The 19,291-nt window shown below is 39.4% G+C and overlaps 1 protein-coding gene across 3 annotated transcripts in view; it reads right to left on the bottom strand.

Moving 5' to 3' along the window:
- Positions 1-19,291, bottom strand: part of MAN1A2 (mannosidase alpha class 1A member 2) — a 266,574-nt gene that overhangs the window by 89,630 nt on the left and 157,653 nt on the right. For 2 of the 3 annotated variants that reach the window (XM_039841309.1, XM_039841310.1), the window contains exon 1: positions 11,790-12,741. The exons of the other annotated variant lie outside the window; for it this stretch is intronic. In XM_039841309.1, the coding sequence (XP_039697243.1) occupies positions 11,790-12,091 (302 nt within the window). In that variant the 5' untranslated portion in view covers positions 12,092-12,741. Of the gene's footprint in view, positions 1-11,789; positions 12,742-19,291 lie in introns of those variants that run through there. 3 annotated transcript variants of the gene reach the window in all.

Below are 19,291 nucleotides of genomic sequence, written 5' to 3'. Positions count from 1 at the left end.
CAAACATTCAGTCCACAGCTTTACCTAAAGCTACACTTATTACTACACTTATTATTACTAAAACAGCATCCTATGCTAACCCAAAAGAAATATACAAAAAGATATAGAGAACCCAGAAACAAACCGATGAAAATAGAAAAACTGTTATATGGCAGAGATTGGCATTGCAAATCCAGGGGAAAAAACAGACTCTTCAACAGAAGAGATGGAGACAACTGGGCACCCGTATACAAACTCAGTCCCAACCTCATCACACACAAAGGCAAAACCAAGTAGATTAAATCTCTGCGTATGAAAAACTAAACTTCAAAACTACCAAAATTGAAAATAAGGAGACCATAACTTCAGGGTAGAAAAGCGTTCCCTACGCAAAATCCAAAAGCAATACAAAAAAGAAAATACTGACAAATCCAATTACTAAAATTTAAAACTTCTATAAAACTAAAGACACTGTAAACAAAGTATAAAAATAAAGCATCCACTGCAAGAAGATGTGTAATGCATCTACATAACAAAGAATTCACCCAGAGTGTATAAATAAGTCCTGCATATGAATAAGAAAAAGGAGAACAACCCATAAGGTAAAATGGCAAAAATGTGAGTGAGCAACTCGAAGACCAGGAAACCCAAAAAACAACAAATATGTTTTAAAAAATATTCTACCTCACTAGCAATAAGAGACATAACAACTAAAATTGGCATCGGATCGGTAAAGATTTTTTTAAATACACAACATGCAGGTGGGAGGGTAAACTGGTATAATCTACTTTAGAGGCTAATTGTGCAACAAAATTTAGTCAATAACATACATACTTTACAACTTAACAGTTCTATTACTAAGTTTTTACCTTGGGGAAAAAACACAGGTGCCCAAGAACAAATGTACAAGAATGTTTTTGCAGCAAAAATATGGAATTAACCTAAAAATCTATCAACAGAAGGACATATAAATAAGTTGAGATTTAATCATACAACGGAATATCTAAGAAACAAAATAATTAAATCACAGCCCAATATATTAACATATAGAAATCATTAAAGTGTTAAGCAAAAAGAAAAGCTTGAAGAATGATAAATATATAATGTTTAAGAATATGCAAAATATATGTTTATATATAACATATCAATATTTATGTTAGACAAGTACAAAACCATGCACTGAGACAATGTCAAACTCAGGCTAGAGGTTTATCTCAAGAAGAGTAATCTTCAGCTAAAGTAGAAAAATGCTGAGATTTGAAACAGTGGGTAAGATGACATTAATATTATCTGTACGGTTGTAATTTTTTAAAAAACAAGAATGATAACAGATATCGAAATACACTATTATAAAACTATAAAATTAAAATAGTATAGTTCTTTGGGGAATAAGCAGATAAGATAGGGGGGTTAAAAAAACTCTACATACCGTGATATACTATCGCTTATTTAAGTAATCGCCTGATGACAAACATATGGATCATTTACAATATGTTACAGCTACAGGGGACAGTCTTGAACATTTCTTTGTGTACTGATATGAAGGTTTCCCAAGAATAAGTTCTTAGAAGACTTGCTGAGTCAAAGAATATGCTCTTTAAATTAGTGGATATTACTACATTGTTCTTCACAAAAATTCTATTTTAGACTTACACCAACAGCGTAAGCACAAGAGGAACCAGCTGCTCAGAGTTCACCACACCTAAGGCATCACTAAGCTTTTTAAGCAGAGGGAAAAAATCTAGGTCATGAAAAGGTAAATGTTGTATAATGGCATCACAGATTAACAGAAAAGTAACTCACATTTATTATTATATACATAACAGATATACACCAAAGAGATATAAACTTTCTATCAGATGCCACCTTACTGCCAAGTAATTGAAAAGGTCATGTACGCACATATAACTTTATAAATAAACTTAGATATAACCACATATAGCTATATATAGTTTTAGTTACATAAATACATTCAATTGTGCCAGATCTCAATTTAGTACAATGACTGGCATATTTTTTCAGATGCTAAGGTCTGGTTCCTGATTGAAAAAACTGCAAGAACTTTGCACCTTATATCCACATAACACAGTCCGTACGCCAGAAATGCATAAGTTAATGAAATAAATGCATATTAGAAAAAAAAGAGGAGGAAAGATAAGGCAATAACTTATCTGAACTCTCAAGTGCATATGCCAGAGCCTCACCTAAGTGAAAAGGAACCTCTATGACCACTAAAATCCAACTCCAAAGATATGTGCTTTAAGAATCATGTTAAGATTTGAATAAGATTAAAAATGTTCAGTAGTCTCTGAGTCGAAATTAATCTTCAATGTTCTATAACATTCTCCAACAATCCTCATATTTAGTGTAATGCGTGGTACATAACAAATACTCAAAAAGGCTGCTGAATAAATGAATGTGACCAATGTTTTTTAATGGTAGCATCAACATCATTAAGATGTCAAGAAATCTGCATAATGGAGGTTGATTTTATAAATATGTAAATGTTAAAATATAAAAAAAAAAAATACACACATTGTTCTCTGTAATCTCCAGATAACTTCATATCTTTTCTTTAAACTATGTATGTAACTTGTCCCTCGAGTTCTTGTTAAGATATGGTGAACAAAAGACAACACTTTCAAAGGCATCACTCAATATTAAGGTTAGGAAATTACAATCCTAAAGCAAAGAAAACCTCATAGGGTCTGAGGCCTGAAGTACTCAAGGAATCTTGTTTTCCACAAATCTATCCTGACGTCCTGGATAACGAATTGAGAGATTTAATTGTTAACTGGGCTCAAAAATGACACCTGGAGATACTTTTGTAATAGACCTATACTTCAGGCCGGCACACAAAACGTTCAATAAATTAAATTTTTAAGCTTATGAGAAACAATGTTTAAAACAGCATTACATCCATTTACTTTTTAAATTGGTACAGACTTTATTATTATATATTATATAATAATTACATACAGTAGTCCCCCTTATCCACAAGGGATACGTCCAAGACCCCCAGTCAGTGTCTGAAACCGCAGACAGTACCGAATCCTATACATACTCTTTTTCTCTATACATACATACATACCTTTCACTTAAAGCATATTATGGCTTCTTTTTGGTATATCTGACTTGCCAGAGTCACCGCTCTAGCACTTTGGGGCCATTATTAAGTAAAATAAGGGTTACTTGAACAAAAGGCCTGCGATACTGTGACAGTCGATCTGATAACTAAGAAGGCTGCTAAGTGACTGAAGGGCAGGTAGCATACACGGCGTGGACGCAGTGGACAAGGAGATGATTCGCCTGGGAGAGACAGAGTGGGATGGAGCGGGATTTCCTCATGCTACTCGGAACGATGCACAATTTAATATTTATGAGTGGTTTACTTCTGGAACTTTCCATTTAATATTTTCTGACCATGGCTGTCTGTGGGTAGGTGAAACTGTGGAAAGCCAAACCATGTATGACAGGGGGACTACTGAAATATTATATAAATGAGTTTGTGATTTATGAAATGATGTCTTAAATCTTCATTTGTATATATAAAAATGACGCTGCTAATTCCCATTTTATTTTCACAGCATTTGTGTCCTGAACTAAATTACTGCACATTCCTCAGTTCCCTACTTCATAAGATTACTCGTATTTCATATGTACGAGCTAGAAGGAATCTTTAAAGATTCAGTCAATTTCCTCATTTCCTAAGTAAGGCACAGAGAAGTTAATGATTATTGAAATACACACCAACGAGTAAGGACAACGCTGAAACTGGAGCCTCTATCTCTTAACACGGAGCCCAGGGTTCTTTTCAATATACAGTGATGCTTTCCTTCTGGACTACATAAAATTCCAAGACAGATCATTGGAATGAATGCCCTTTGAAGGAGATCTGTCTTCATGATAAATCCTAAAACCCTATCTGTAAATAAATCTCCAGCGCATTCTGCATTACGGCCATGTTCTAAAAGAAAACAGTTCCAGCAAAAATTTAATGGCAACCGAACTTTTCTGACTGGATTTGCAGTTATGGAAAATGAAAGTAGCAAAATGATTTTCCTAGTCAGTGATTATGCAGAGTCAGCCCAAACTATCAGTTAAATATTTTTATAATTTTCAAACAACAGTAAATATAACATTTGCTCATTTAATCAATTAAATTATGGTTTACCATGTACCTGATTCTGAATAGATGTTTGGCTTCCGTGGTGCCAACTTTCCAACTTTCGGCATGATCTAAGTTTTACAGTACTTATTAAAATGTATTAGTAATATGTAACTTACAAATCTGATGTGAAGACTAAAGGTTATGTGAAAATACTCATCACATGCTCTATTGTTGTCTTCCTTTCTTCCTAAAGAAGGGGAAATTCAATGTGAGGACATGCAAAAAGCCTTAGACATATAGGAATTTATAGGAATATGTACACATTAGATAGGGTCAATACAAATTATTCCCTAAGTTTTGAAATTACTTTTTATAAAGGGCCTCTATTAAAACTGTATCCTCACTTTAAGACATCATTTCTCCTTCATTTTCTATCTTCTCTCTCAATTTTTCCTTGAATTTTGTTTGTATCTTCTCTTTTGGAATCTGTCACCTTGCCACGGACATCATTTATTCAATAGGTATACACTTTTACTAAGGACCAAATGTACTTCAAGCACTGTTGATACAAAGATAAATAAAAGACAGTCTTTGTCCTCCAGGAACCCACATTCTATTGGAAGAGACAGGTAAGTAAGCAAATGACTGTAAATATGCCATCAGAGATGACACAGGAGAAAGATAAAAGTACGCAGGAAAAAGACTATCTAGAGGCAGGAAGGGTAAGGAAATAAATCTATTTGTGGATTACGGTAATCTCAACTGTTTAATGGATAAATTATTATTAACAAGAACCCTGTAGATCAGAGAACACTATCAGGAAATAAGATGAAATGCATATCAAAGTAATTTCAAGCACGGTTTTAATAATAATGAGGATAAAAAATAAGATCTAATCTTAAACTACATGTTCTAGAGGCTTACATAATCTACATTAAGTCTAGGTTAATAATTTGGAAGAACTATTATGAGATTGTGTTTTTGATCCTTTAATAAGAAAATCCAAAAGAAATATTAATAAACATTTCATAACCCAGAACACTCTTTATAAGACCCAAGAGAAATTCTGAAAAGGCTAACATAGCTTTTAAAGCAAATAAACAAACTAATGCTTGAATAAATTTTATTTTCTTGAAACATTTACCGCCATCCAATACTTTTCACCTATGAACATTCAACTTCTGGGGCATTCATTTCCCAGAACTTCCAACACTTACTGACCGACATAAAAATCAGGACTTATACCTTGGATTTCTGCATTTTAACCACACCACACTAACACTTTATTCATTTCTGAGAAGAATGAAAAACATACTGCTATATTCAGTGATTTTATAATGCCGAGCTAAAAAAAAGCAAAGTCACTGTCATTTTGCTTAGAATCAAAATTGGACTTTAGTGTACACAAAATATCATCTGGTGAGCAGCCCCAAAATAGAGCCTCTTGCAAATCACTATTAATACTTAGAAAGATGTAGAAAATGATAAAAACTCAGACTATCAAAGAAATAAGAGCCATCATGTCAGAATCTGGGAGAAAGGTTCACTTTTAACCATACCTGGAGTATACAGAACCGAGCTTTATCCTCATGAAACACACGAAAATGCCCAAACTAATATCCTACTCCAAATGTAACTTATCTTAGAGACAAAGGGTCTATCCCAGTGAGAAAGTGGAACAGAGACCTCCATGCAGGCAGAGCGCTGCTCAACATGTCTTTCCCCACAGTCTCTTCCCATTTCTTACCTTGTTATCTAACTGGTTAGGTTCTTATCAGAGCAACTCTTGCAGGATGGGGGAAATAAGTGTATGGGAAGTAAGTTCACTCCAGGTGGTAAGAGACAGACAAAAGGGATCTCAGAAGCTGTCCATGCTGCCAATGGTACTGAGTTTGGGAATGACATGAAAATCTAATCCTTCACCATAACAACTGAGAGAACTAAAGATTCATAGAATGGAGAAAAACGGACTCAAGCTGTACAGATCAACTCTCCAACTATAGAGGTGCAAAAGATATAAGTATCAACATATAAGTAGACAAAAAATGCGAGAAACGTTATCTACGGCACAGACTGTTGATAAACAACAAGTATAAACAGACTTTACCTTATTCACATCTGAGCAAAGGGAAATAGCAAAAATAACCGGGAGTCAATGAGGGGAAATATATCACAAGCGAAAGTCCAGCTGACTTAGAAGATAAAATGGTTGATGCAACCTCTCCGAAATAGGAGCAGAAAGCGCTAAGAACAGGACAGGAAGAAAGGAATGGAAGAGGGATGATACGAGGAAAGAGAGCAAGAAAATTAAAATCACAATCGTGAGATTTTAATACTCTGGCAATCAAAAGCAAAACTGAATCAAATGAAAAATACAAATCATTACATGAACTACTTAAAATCTCATTAAAGCGCACTGCAATCTGGACTAGTCACATTTCAAGTTCAATAGCCACATATCACTAATGACTACCGTACTGACCAGCACAAGTTTAGAGCAATTATGTCTAGTACAATGTCACACAGTTAGTTAGTAGAACTAAGACACTTTAGTTCCTTCTAACTTCTAAGCCTATGTTCCTTCTATTTGAGGAAACTATCAAGTATTCCATTCAGACTAATGAAATCCTTACTAAAGGATGAAACTTACTGGCAGTTCGAATAAGTACTAAAAAAAACCCAAAAACCCACGAAGCCCATTTATACAATGCCATTATATAAAATAAATGTCATTTCAAAAAAGTGAAAGAAATTAAGAAGTAAAATTTTAATTAGGTCTATGGTGTACACAAATTATAAACACGATACTTCATGTATATGAGTATATTATATATGCATAACATTCACATGTATTATAACAAATATCTGTTTTGGTTACTTTAAAAATCACAGATGGAGACAAAGAAGCAACCAACACTGAATGGGAGAATATATGTGCAAACAACGCCTCCAATAAGGGCCTAATGTCCAAAATATACAAAGAACTCCTGCAACTCAACAATAAAAAACAAACAATATAATTAAAAAATGGGCAGAGGACCTAAAGAGACAATTCTCCCAAGAAGACACACAAATGGCTGACACAAAGATGCTCTACTTCACTAGCTATTAGGGAAATTGCAATCAAAACCACAATGAGATACCACCTCACACTTGTTAGAATGGCTATATCAACAGGACAAGGAATAACAAGTGCTGGAGAGGTTGTGGGGAAAAAGGAATCTTCATACACTGCTGGTGGGGATGTAAACTGGTACAGCCACTGTGGAAAACAGTATGCAGGTTCCTCAATAAACTAAGCACAGAATTACCATGTGACTCAGCAATCTCTCTTCTGGGTATTTACCCAAAAAGTTTGAAAATATTTATCCACAAAGATATATGCACCCCGATGTCCACTGTAGCATTATTCACAGTGGCCAAGACATGGGAACATCTAAAGTGTCCTTCAATAGATGACTAGATAAGGAAGCTGTGATACATACATACAACAGAATGTTACTCAGCCATAAGATGACATACTGCTGTTTGCAGCAACAGAGATGGATCTCAAGATTATCATGCTAAGCAAAATAAGTCAGATAGAAAAAGTTGAAAACCATATGATTTCACTTACATGGGGGATATAAATCTGAAAGCAAAAAACAGACAAGACAAATAGAGACTCGTGGACACAGAGCACAGTTTAGTGGTTACCAGAGGGGGCGGGAAAGAGGGAGGTAGATGAGGGTAAATATATGGTGACAGAAAGAAATTTAACTCTGGCTGGTGAACACACAATGCAATATACAGATGACATGTTATAGAATTATACACTCGAAACCTACGTGATTTTAGTAACCAATGTCACCCCAATAAATTTAATTAAAAAAATCACAGATGTTAAAAATGACTCTCATCAACATCAAATTACACACTTTATCATCATCTGGAAGGTAAACATTGTTTGAAAACTCTGAATTATTTATGAGCCAGTTAATAGAAAGGAACATATGTTTTCTCATGAAATGACTTAATCTTAATTTCATATAATAAAAATTACATAAATTTAAATATTAATTAAACAAAGTATATACTTCTCAGTAATCCACGGTCATGTCACCCAGAAACTGGGAGATAACCTGGACTTCCTTCTCCTTCTACCTTCTACCCCATATTCAATCAACCACCAATTTCTATGAAACTTAACAGTTTAACATCTCTTAACCACTTTCTTCACCAAGTTTCCTCCTCGTCCACTACCACCACTGTGGTCTAAGCCAACATCCTCTGTGACCTAGAATGTCCTAACTTATTTCACTGCATTTCCTCCTGCTTCTCTCTCCAGTCCAGTGTTTACACTGCAACCAAAGTGATTATTTTTTTAAAAATGATTACATCATTCATCCTTGCTTTAATGAAAACCCTTCAACGACTTCCCATAAGACTTAGGACAAAGACCAAAATACTTAACTACAAACTCTCCAGGATCCTGCCTAGAGATTCCCCACTCAACACCAGCTTAAATATTGATTCAATAGATTTACTTATCTGGCAATTTAACCAACTGGCATGAAATGAAGAGCATGTGCCCCTCTAGAGGGAGTAGCTGCTGCCCAAATCCAGCTGAGCACTGCCATCCGAAAATAAAGATATAGGTATTGCCATATCCTCTACTTTTTCAAGAGAAATCAGAAGTTCAGACTTTTATGTTAAATCTTCTGGTATGTGAATGCTGGCAACTAATTCAAACCTTTTTAATGACAATAAGGAGGCGACTCTGCCCTCTTCACCTAGCCCCACAGGGCAATCTCTACACCAGCCATATGGAAGGTTATCACCCCATTACGATAGCATTGAGAACAACTTCATCACACTCATCCCGCCTCAAAAATAAATTTATTTATTTAATGCCCTCCTGGATGGGAAGCTTCATAAAACCAGAGTTTGATCCAGGGCAGACACACAACATTTATTTCTTGCTAATCAGTTTGGTTATAAAATGTTCTTTAGACAATAAGCTTCTGGTATACTTTTTAAATATTAATTAACCTGTATCCAACTTTTCAGAAACATGTATAGTATTTAAAAGTAAAGCAGACTCAGAATTAAGATTCAATTAAAATGATAATTACTGAGCATAATAATAGCTAATATTTGTTGAGCATTTACTAAATGCTAGGAACTGTATTGAGCATTTCACATGTATTATCTCATTCAGTTTAACAATCTATAAAGTAGATGCCATTGTCATCCAGAGGAAGCGACTAGGTATAAAGTTTTAAAATTTGCTCTAGATCACATATCTAATCAGTGACAAACTCCAGAGTTTATACACCTACTATAATAAATTAGTTCATAATAAAGAAAAAACAATTCAACAAGTATCTCTTAAATACTGTGAATAAAAAATAATGGCCACAACTTATTTTCCATTACTTATCCGTTAAAGTAAGGTGTCTCATCCCTCTACCCAGCGCCCTTCTCCATATACACAAAGTTAAGATAAATTATCAGTTTGTATTTTCCAAATTAAGAAATATGTTTTTTTGACCCATACCCAAAATAGCTATGATCTTAGTACCAATTAAGTCTGTGAACAACTTAATGCTTTCTGCATTATTTTTAAATAAGTTAACGTTTATCCATTAGTTTGTTTTATATCTCACGTTTTAAACTTACTATTTGAATGATCTCTAAATTTAAAACGTATTTCATTGCTTAAATTAGAAGAATACTTTCACGATAGACTGTGTTTTCAGAAATGGTAGGCTACAACTGACCACCTACTAAGCAAATATAAAAATAAACTAATAAAACCCAAGGATATGCATAGAGATAATACAGGGATCCCTTGTTACCTGAACTCCCACTCTTCGACTCTTGCTTTCCAAAACTCAGAAACCAGATTTGAATTCTCACATACAACACTTGGTACCCAGACTGTCACTATCCGAAACCCAGGATTTACCTCACTCACCATCCCTTGCTATCAGAACTCAATAACCAATGTCTCATCCCAAACGCAGGGACCCAACAGCAACACACAAGAACATGTAGTCACAGACTGTATAAATTTAAGAATCTTTGTTTAAGAGATATAAGTAGGCTTTTAAAAATGTAAATAAAATGTACATATTTGTATTTTCATTCGAATTTAAATTTTTAATTCTACTTAACTAAGAATTTTTCTATATGAATGCTTTTAAACTAGAATGCTGTCATATATATTTTTTAATCTTTACACCACACTTAAAATATAAGGGAAACGGTTTAGTACATGACAGAGTTAAATAATGTTAATGCACTGCTGTCAAAGCTCTGAGACCAGTCTTAACACCTTGTTAAAAAAAAATCATAGCTTATATAAATACTATAGAAAATAGATTTCAAGGAAAACAGTACTTTCAGTGTTAATTCTTCAGCAACACATTTCACAGATCACATCAGATTTTTCTTGAAGTCACAAAGAGCAAAAGACAAAATAAACAAATACAGAGGAGTACAGAAGTTGAAAATGATGGCAAAAACTCCAAATTGATTTAGTTACAGAAGAATGGCAGGAAACAATTTCAGAAGTAGCTATTCCATAAGGTTCAGCCAAAAGTCAAAGAACCAGCAAGCAAATAATAATAAATTAACCAGATTGAAAAAAAGGAAAAACCAGCTCTCATTACAACCGTGCATTTTTCCAAGTATTTAACTTAGGCTCACATTTGAACTTAAGCTTTTTCAAAAACCTGTGCATGATAAAAAGTTAAAACCAATGTCAGTTGAAAACAGCATTTGAGCATATGATTTTTTACCACATACTCAAAAATTATTTTAAGAAATAGAGAAAAAAAGGGAAAAGACACAGCAGGTAAAAAAAGAAAATGTAGGTTTGAGAAAAGTAAACTACTTTCCCAAACTCTTCTTTTGATACAAATTACATAAACAATTTTAAAAGATTTTAACTAGGGCTCTCATTTTATCCGAGTTTGGCCAAACTCTCCCAAGAGCTCACTTCAGATCTGGTGATTTGAAAGGATGTGAACCCTTTAATCTACCATGTTCTAATAGTTACTTGACACACTCCATCTCTTATATTTAATAAATAAATAAATAAAAATAGGGGAGAGCAAAATTAAATTTAAAAACATAACCAAATCTTGTCTACAGGACTCACGAAGTGAAATAACTTAAGAGTCAATGACACCTTTAACTGGTTCCACATAGAGCACCAAAACACATCCCCTGAACATAACGAGGTTATTTTTGCATGTTAAGAAATGACAGGTATATTCTGCCTCTGTTTGCCTTCCTAAAAAGCTAAGGTTCACTACTAAGCTTTAACTGCAGAGAATGAGAGCCCTTTGGGAGAGAACAAACTCATAGCAGCTGTCAGGATTCAATACATCTATTTCACTGGGTGGCACAATGACTGGATGCACCACATTCTTAATAAAGGAAGACGCAGCATATGTCACTATTTCTTTAGGTTATTTCTGGGCACAAAGGTTTCTCCTATATAAAAGGAAGGAGGTGGAGTTTAAATGGGGCTCTAGGAGCCCTTTCCATCCACGATTCTATTCAACCAGTTGGGAAAAAGCAACACAATTCTCGCAATTCAGGTAAAATTACATTTTGCTGCGGGGGAAAAAAAAAAGGCAGATGTGATGCAATAAACCATACCTTGCTCTGCCAAATGTTAATACCAGAACTTCTGAAATAAACAAACCTGTGTCTGTGTTCATCCGGTCCATGAATCAGGAAGACTCCAGGGTGTTTAGCCCCTTTGCTGGCGTCTACATGAGGAATTAACACATCTTCCAAACCCAGATCAAAGCGTTTGTGTTTTGAAGAGTCTGGAAGGAAGAAGAATGCCCCAAAACACAGGGTGATGAAGGCACTTAGAATGAGGAGGAGGATAAACTTCTCAGAAAGTCTCAAGGTAGCCCTGTGATGTGGGAAGGAAGGCGGCCCCAAGTTCAGAGGTGGTATCCTTCGTCCAGACAGGGGCAGCAGGGCTGGGGTAGTCATTGTTTACGCTCTTGGACACGATATTTTACAAAGTTCTCATCTTATGTCAGATGTGCAATACATTGAACAGTCTTCAAAATCTTGGCAAAAACGGGGCAATTCTATTTTTCTCCTCTTAAAGGCTTGTTGTGCTTTTTTAATAGGGCACCTCTTTCACGCTTGTCCAATTACATTCAGAAACGTGTGTGGCCCCCCAAACGATCACTAGTGTATGTCCGGTGATATTTTCCTCGCCTCGGGTTATTACCAGACTCCTCTTCATTCCTACGGGTGGATCGGGAAAGCAGCGCTGCAGAGAGGATGCAAGGTGGGGTCTTCCATTCCTGCCCCTCAGTGGGATGCTCCGGTGAGGTCTCCCGCCCCCAAAGGGAGCCGGCCCAGATCCGAGGAGTCGCAGAGGGTTCACTTCACCTCCTCTGACGCTTCGATTCCAGAGTCTCTCAGCCTCGGCGGCGGAAAAACAAGGGTCTCCTCGGAAGTCCGGCAACGCGGGCGAAGGTCTCCCCCACCTCGCCGGGAAGCCGCGGCAGCGGCGCGGGACCCAGTGGCCGACGGTGTCGGGCGCCGGCGCCTCCCGACGCGGCCGCCCCGGCGCCGGGCGAGCTCGGACGCTGCCCACCCGACAGCTGGCACGAAGGGCATCCGCGTCCCCAGCCCCTGCGCCCTCCCGGCCGCCGCCGCCGCCGCCGCCGCCACCGCACGGCCCCGTCAGGGAGCGGAACTTCCTCCTGGGCGGCCACTGAGCGGCCCCGGCGTGTGCGGGGGGAGGGAGCGCGGGGCCGCCCCCCGGCTCCGCCTCCTCCCCGCCGCGGCCGGCGGAGTCAGCCCCGGCGCCGGGCCCCCGAGCGAGGCCGCCGCTGCCCGCGCCGCGCCGGGTCGCGGTGACCGAGCGCCCGCGGCCCCGCGGCGTGGACAGACGCCGAGCCGCGGCCCCTCGGTCGGAGAGCCCGGGGCCGGCGCCTGCTCATTCCTCGCCGGGCGCTGGCGAGGGCGGCCTGGCCGCTGGGGGGCGGGAGGGTGCCGCCTCCGGTCTCCCTGGCCGCGGCTGCGGGAGAGGCGGCGCGTCCACGCGGTGCGGGGCTGCGGCCCGGTCCTCGTCCCCGCCTCCCGGGGCCCGCAGAGCAGAGCGCAGCGCGGCCGCGGCCGACACCCGTTGGGCGCTCGCCGGAGGGGGAGCCGGGCGGCGGGGGCGGCTGGGCGCGGGCGGGCGCGGCGGCCGCGACTCTCGAGTGGGCGTCCCCGGGCGGCGGAGTCGAGGTGCGCGCGCACGCTCCCGGCCCCGCCGCCGCCGCCGCCCCGCCCCCCGGCCCGCGCCGGCCTCGCGCCGCTGCGGCCCCGGCGCCCCCGGAAGCGCCCTGTCGCCGCCGTCCGTCCGTCCGCGCTTCGGTGGTGACTTCGCCGGTGCCAGGCGCGCTGGCATCGTCCGTTCGGGAGATGCACCGGCGTTTGGACGAGACGGAGGAGGGCTCGGGTCGCGGAGGTTTCACTGCAGTTACGGGGTGTTGGAATTAAGGGGCTCTGACGGGCTGAGGCTAAACCTTTAATCTAGCTCTGTGGAAGTCTCGTCTTCAATATAGACTTGTCCCTAGGGCGCAACGGCAGGGTCTCAAACTTCTTCCATGTCACCCGAGTGCACGTAGTTGGGCGCTCGATTCATCGATACTGAGCGGTCACCATGTGCCAGGCTCTGTGTTAAAGATAAAATGGCGACCTTGCCCTTTCCACTAGGTTCCCTCTCCGAGCAATGTGACGGCAGCCTATGTGACAGCAGCCTCCTCCTGGTTCATTGTCCGGGAGACGTACCCGTCATCCCCTTCACACTCCTCACCACTACCCTCCCATAAAAGAGATGCTAACTGTGAGCGAGGAGGTGCTAAAACCCCAAAAGACGTAAGTATCGTATAAATTCAGGCTTAAAAGCAATCTGAGTGCATTCTGTTATCCACAGGATTGAGAAGAACTCTGTTGTGATTAAGTCCAGAAAATTCTTTCTAATACATATATATTCTCGCTTCCGGATTCTTTTATTCTAATGTTGTCATCCCCTCCACACATCCTCACTGATGGGTGGGAATCGGAAAGGAGGCCCTTACTTAACTGGCGGGGGTGGGGGAGTCAGTTTAGATCAAAACCCTGCAGAATATCTTCATGCTCACTGGCACAATTCAAAGTACATTCCAGTATGCACAATTTCCAGAAGCTCTGCATATCTAACTACCTACCATATGACAAAAGAAGTCATTGTCACGGACCCAGCTTCACCAAATAAAGACATACAATGTTAAGGGCCAGCTCTCACGAGTTCACCCAGTCAGGCTGGCAGTAGAATACCCAATCCAAAGAGATTTCTGTTGCACACGTGTGAGGAGCAGATGTAAGAAACTCCCTGCCTTCTCACTGTGTCTTTTTAAAATGTGTCAATATTATGAATAGGTTTCTAATCTGAAAGAAAAAGAAACACTTTGGTTTTCTACTTTCGAGGTCATTATTTTCCATGAAAAAGGAAAGTCAATATTGACCTCAAATAGCAAGTTATAAGAGTCTTGAAAAGTAATGTCTAGGTTGACACCAAATCATCAACCACAGAGATATCAATCACATGAAACCTGAAATCATAGTTGACAAGTGTGACTTACGCAGGCTCAACCTATTCACCAGCGGAGAAGGCTTGTATGTGCCTTCCTCTTTATTGCCCTTGCCTGCTTTGCAAAATTCACTTCTCCTTCAGGAGAGTAAAAACATTATTTAAATTAGGGGTTACTGCAGATGTCCAAATGCAGTAGGTGATTCTAAGGCCATTGATGCTATCAGTTACTTTATTATAATACTACTCCAGCATTAAAGCGTGTGTGTGTGGTCTTCTAGAGACTAGGTCTATCTCAAGTGAGTTTTAAAAGAATCAGTGATGCTTTGCTGGGAGTTTTTAAAGCGAATTGCAAATTTATTCATAAATTATGATTTACAAGTAAATAAAATATGCATATAAAAAGATCAAAAGGGAATATTTGAAAAATATTATAGCCGTTGTGTGAAGATGTTGGTATTACATGTGATTTTCCCACCGTGTTCTGTTTGTTACTTTTATAATTAAATAATTTTAAAGAAACTGGTACTTGAGCAAGTTAAAGTCAGATTTCAAATAAGTAGACTCAGTCATATCAAGGAGAACACACAGGTGAGTCAATCAACAGAAAACGGAATACATGAAATAAATGTATATGCAAAAGGGAAAGATCTTATTCTAGAGTCTAAAGAGAATTCGTCATCTTCAATGGGTAGTTATGCTTTGATCAAAGGTATAGACAGGATTCCAGAGTGGCCACAAAGTAGTGATTTCCCTTTTACAAATCCATGTAAATTAATTCGTATTTTAGGAAATTAGAATTATTAAATTTCTAACAAAACGAAATCTACCCCTACATATTTTCAGATTTATAGGACCATTACTGAGATCCACTTATGTACTGCCATATAAAAATTACTTGTATTTGTTCAATCAAATATTCGCTTTTCCATTATCGAAACAATTTTAACACCTATTACATGCCTCCTAGCTCTGTGCTAAGTGAAACTGGAGTCATATGCTAGAGAAAAAAACATACAGTTGGTATCAAAAAGAGGCTTTCGGTTTTCTTATATAACCTGTTTCTTCTTAGTTTCAACTAGTTCCCAAAGTATCCAAGGAAGATGTAGGAGAAAATACCAGACATGACCATGTGTAGAGAAATGTAGGAAATGCAGACAATGTGTACGGAAAAAAAGAGCAAGCTTTAGCCTTGCTCCTTCCACTCTTGCATTCTTTAGAGGTCAGGGGAAGCTGAACCATTTTTCTTCAGAGGTCAGGGGAAGCTGAAGTTCAATGTTCTGAAACTCTCAAGTCAGCTCCGTGAAAGTCAGCAAAGCCCAAAACGTTTCAACTGTTTCTCTGAGCCAAAGGATTTGAGGCCCTTTTGCTTGTTTATAAAAGTCCTCTGTTGAAGGACTACTGTGTGACAAACCCTCTACTAGGTGCTAGAGATTGGAGAAATAAGTCAGAATCCCTGTCTCAATGAGCTCACAGTCTGATGGGAGGAGACAGATGAGTACTGACAATTACAAGACAGGAAGAGTGCTTGCTGTTAGAATAAAGCCCCAGGGGCTCATGGGAACACTGAAGCAGCAAGGGTGAGGGGAGGGGGTTGGGAGTGTGTCAGGGAAGGTTCCAGGATCAAGTGCCACCTGAGCTGAGCCTTTAATTAACCCAGAGGAGAGAAGGGTCGTGTTCCAACCTAGGAAGCAGAATAGGCACAGGCACGCATAGCTGTTTTTCCCTGCCACTTACTCAGAACTCTTCTGTGCTTTACCCTTCCAATATACAGTGTGCCTGGCCGTAATCCCCCAACACTCTTGAACTGGGAAAGTGAAATTTACAACTTTTAGAAGAACATATGACTGCGTAAATATATTTCTAGGGCCTCTCCCAGTGCCTAAGACAGAGCCAAGCAATGAGAAACTCAGAAGCTTAAGCTTCACTGGGCTCACAGTAAATCTATTTCTGCACTGATCTAGCCATATCCATGGCTAGTTCATCCTGTGAACGTCTCAGTTACAAACCTCTACACTTCTTTTCCAGTCCGTTAGTTTCTGTGGCCTGCAATGTAAAGAGTCGTGGCTAACACTCGGCGTGTCTTTGCATAGAGGTGTTATGGCCACCAGTAGTACGTGAAGCATCAGTAGTTCTACACGTGTAAAGGCTCAAGGACCAGAGGAACCCACCCTCTCAGGTGGCCAATAGGCTTGGGCCAGGGACAAAAGTGGGGTAGCAGAGCGACTGTCTCCTCGGCACCCCGGGGGGATGACCTAAAATTGAAAGGACTGGACAGAGGTGATAGCAGAGCCTAGCAGCTCCTCTAGACACCTTCAAAACTGGATGCTCATATCCACCTTTATAAAGAGCAATCTGACAACAAAAGAAGTTAAGCATTCTTTATGAACTCTCATATTAAAGTTGTTTTTAAGCCACTCAGGGCAAGCTTGAGAATGTTTCATTTATTTATACATTCATTCATTAAATATTATTGAGCATCTATTCTCTGCCAGGTGCTATGCTGTGTTCTAGATATCTGAAGATGAATAAAATATGGGAAGCAGCTGGATATGATGGAAAAATCTAGGCTTTTTGGAAGCTAGAGAACCCTGGGCCTAATCCTACCTCTGCCATTTACCCGTGTGATCTTAGAAAACTTCCCTAGCTTAGTTTCTTTATCCCTAAGATTAAAATAAAAATGCATACCTCCTAGGGTTGTTATGAGGATTAAATGAGATAATGTATGTGGTAGGGCTTCCCCCATAGTTGAGATTCAGTAAATATTAACTACTATTTTTATTATAGGCATCAGGATGAGTGAGGAGTTGGTAGATGAAAGGGGCGGGAAGAATCCGTGAAAGGCTGGGATGAAAAAGGAAGAGCAGGGCGTGTGTTAGGGGAGCCGACTTTCCCCAGCCCCATTTTTCCAGGGAGCAGGGGTAGGAAGGGTATTTCATTTGAATGTGATTTTGGCTCCTTCACACTCAGAAGTGAGTTTCTTGATTGGTGAGCGCCATTACTTTCATCAGCTCAGAGTTCTTGACTGGATGGAGCTAATCTGTGAAAAGACCCCCAGTTACTGAGGATTCATTCTCTTGTTTCCTTTCTGCCCCAGACCAGTGCAGACAATGACCTTGAGTAAACGTGTCTGCTCTACAGACCCAAGCTTCCCCTTTGGTGGGTTGTTCTCAGGCTGAATTTCATGCTGGTTGAGAGTTGGCAGAGTGTTAGCAAGCTCTTTTGGGTTACAGATCTAGAACTTTGTTCTTTATTAACTTATCTGTAATAAATGTGACACATAAAAAAAAAACCTCCACTTGACTATCTTCGATGTCTTATTTCATCCAAATATTGTGTGGGGAGGGAGGAGGAGGAAGAACGTGCATTTATTGATCATCTAAAGTAATTAACTATGGCTAGAACACAGATTGTAGAGGGACGGTGAGAGATAAAGCCAGAGAGGTAAACAGAAAGATTTCTGCTCAAGTTGGTGCAGGAAAATCATATTTTGATCTACATTCTTTATTGCACACAAATAGTAATGATAGCTAAAATATAGAAAGAGAAAACCAAAAAGACATAAGCAGGCTCAAAAACAAAATAAACCTTTTCATAGATCAGAAGTGAAACTGAAACAGCTTAGCAAGCCTGAAGCCACAGGGCCCCAGAGGACCTGTTCTGAAAGCCAAGATTTTTCTCTGCTACAGGGTGACTGGAACTAAAGATGCTCCAAACAAGGTGAACAGGAGCCAGGCTTAGTTCTCGAAGTCAGGACCTTGTGAAAGGAGGCTGGAAGTAAACAGCTGCCAACCCACTGCCTGGGGAAGCAGAACAACAAAGACATGGCCTTGGAGTCAGGAACCAAACCAAGCGGTTGGCCACGTGACTGGTTCTGTGATATCCTCAACATCACTGTGGGGTAGGAGCATCAAAATGCCAACATTAGACCCAATTATAGAATGGAGGTCCAGGGAGGCAGGTGGAGGCAAAAATCACTGAATACGGAAGGGTGAGCACAGAGTGGGTAAGAGGAAAAACACACCACTAAACTAAAACAAAACAGAAAAAAGCAAATTAAAAACTCCCCATTCAACATGAGCCTCACCACCAAGTTCCAAACACATACAGATATCTAATACTAAGAAAGAAGGCCAACAAAATGAAATATCAGAACATGAATTTACTCCAGATAACATTAACTCTATGGAACTATTTGACAAAGGTTAAAAAAAAATTTTTTTTTGCATTCTCAAAGTGACAAATGAAGGCATAGCACTCATTTTAAAAGGATAAGAAATTAAGGAACAGATAACGAGCTGAATTAAGAGCAGGTAAATATGAAAAAGAACTAATAGAAATCTTGAAAATAAAAATGTGATCATTAAAATGAAAAAGTCAATAAGTGGAATTAACTCTGGATCTAGCCAAAGTTGAAAAGGCAATGAATTAAAGGGAAGTATTGAAGAATTCACCCAGAACATAGTATAGAATAATAAAGAGATATAAAAAATATGAGAAAAAAAAATGTTAAGATCCATGGGGTTCTATTGAGTGGTGCCAACATATGTCTAATAAAAGTTCCAGAAGGAAAAAGTAAAAACTGAAGAGTAGAGAAGCTATACTGGGCAAAAAAA

This window comes from Pteropus medius, unplaced genomic scaffold (assembly GCF_902729225.1).
Source record: "Pteropus medius unplaced genomic scaffold, Ma_sr-lr_union100, whole genome shotgun sequence".
Taxonomy (NCBI): domain Eukaryota; kingdom Metazoa; phylum Chordata; class Mammalia; order Chiroptera; family Pteropodidae; genus Pteropus; species Pteropus medius.
This window is presented reverse-complemented; position numbering and strand designations above follow the sequence as displayed.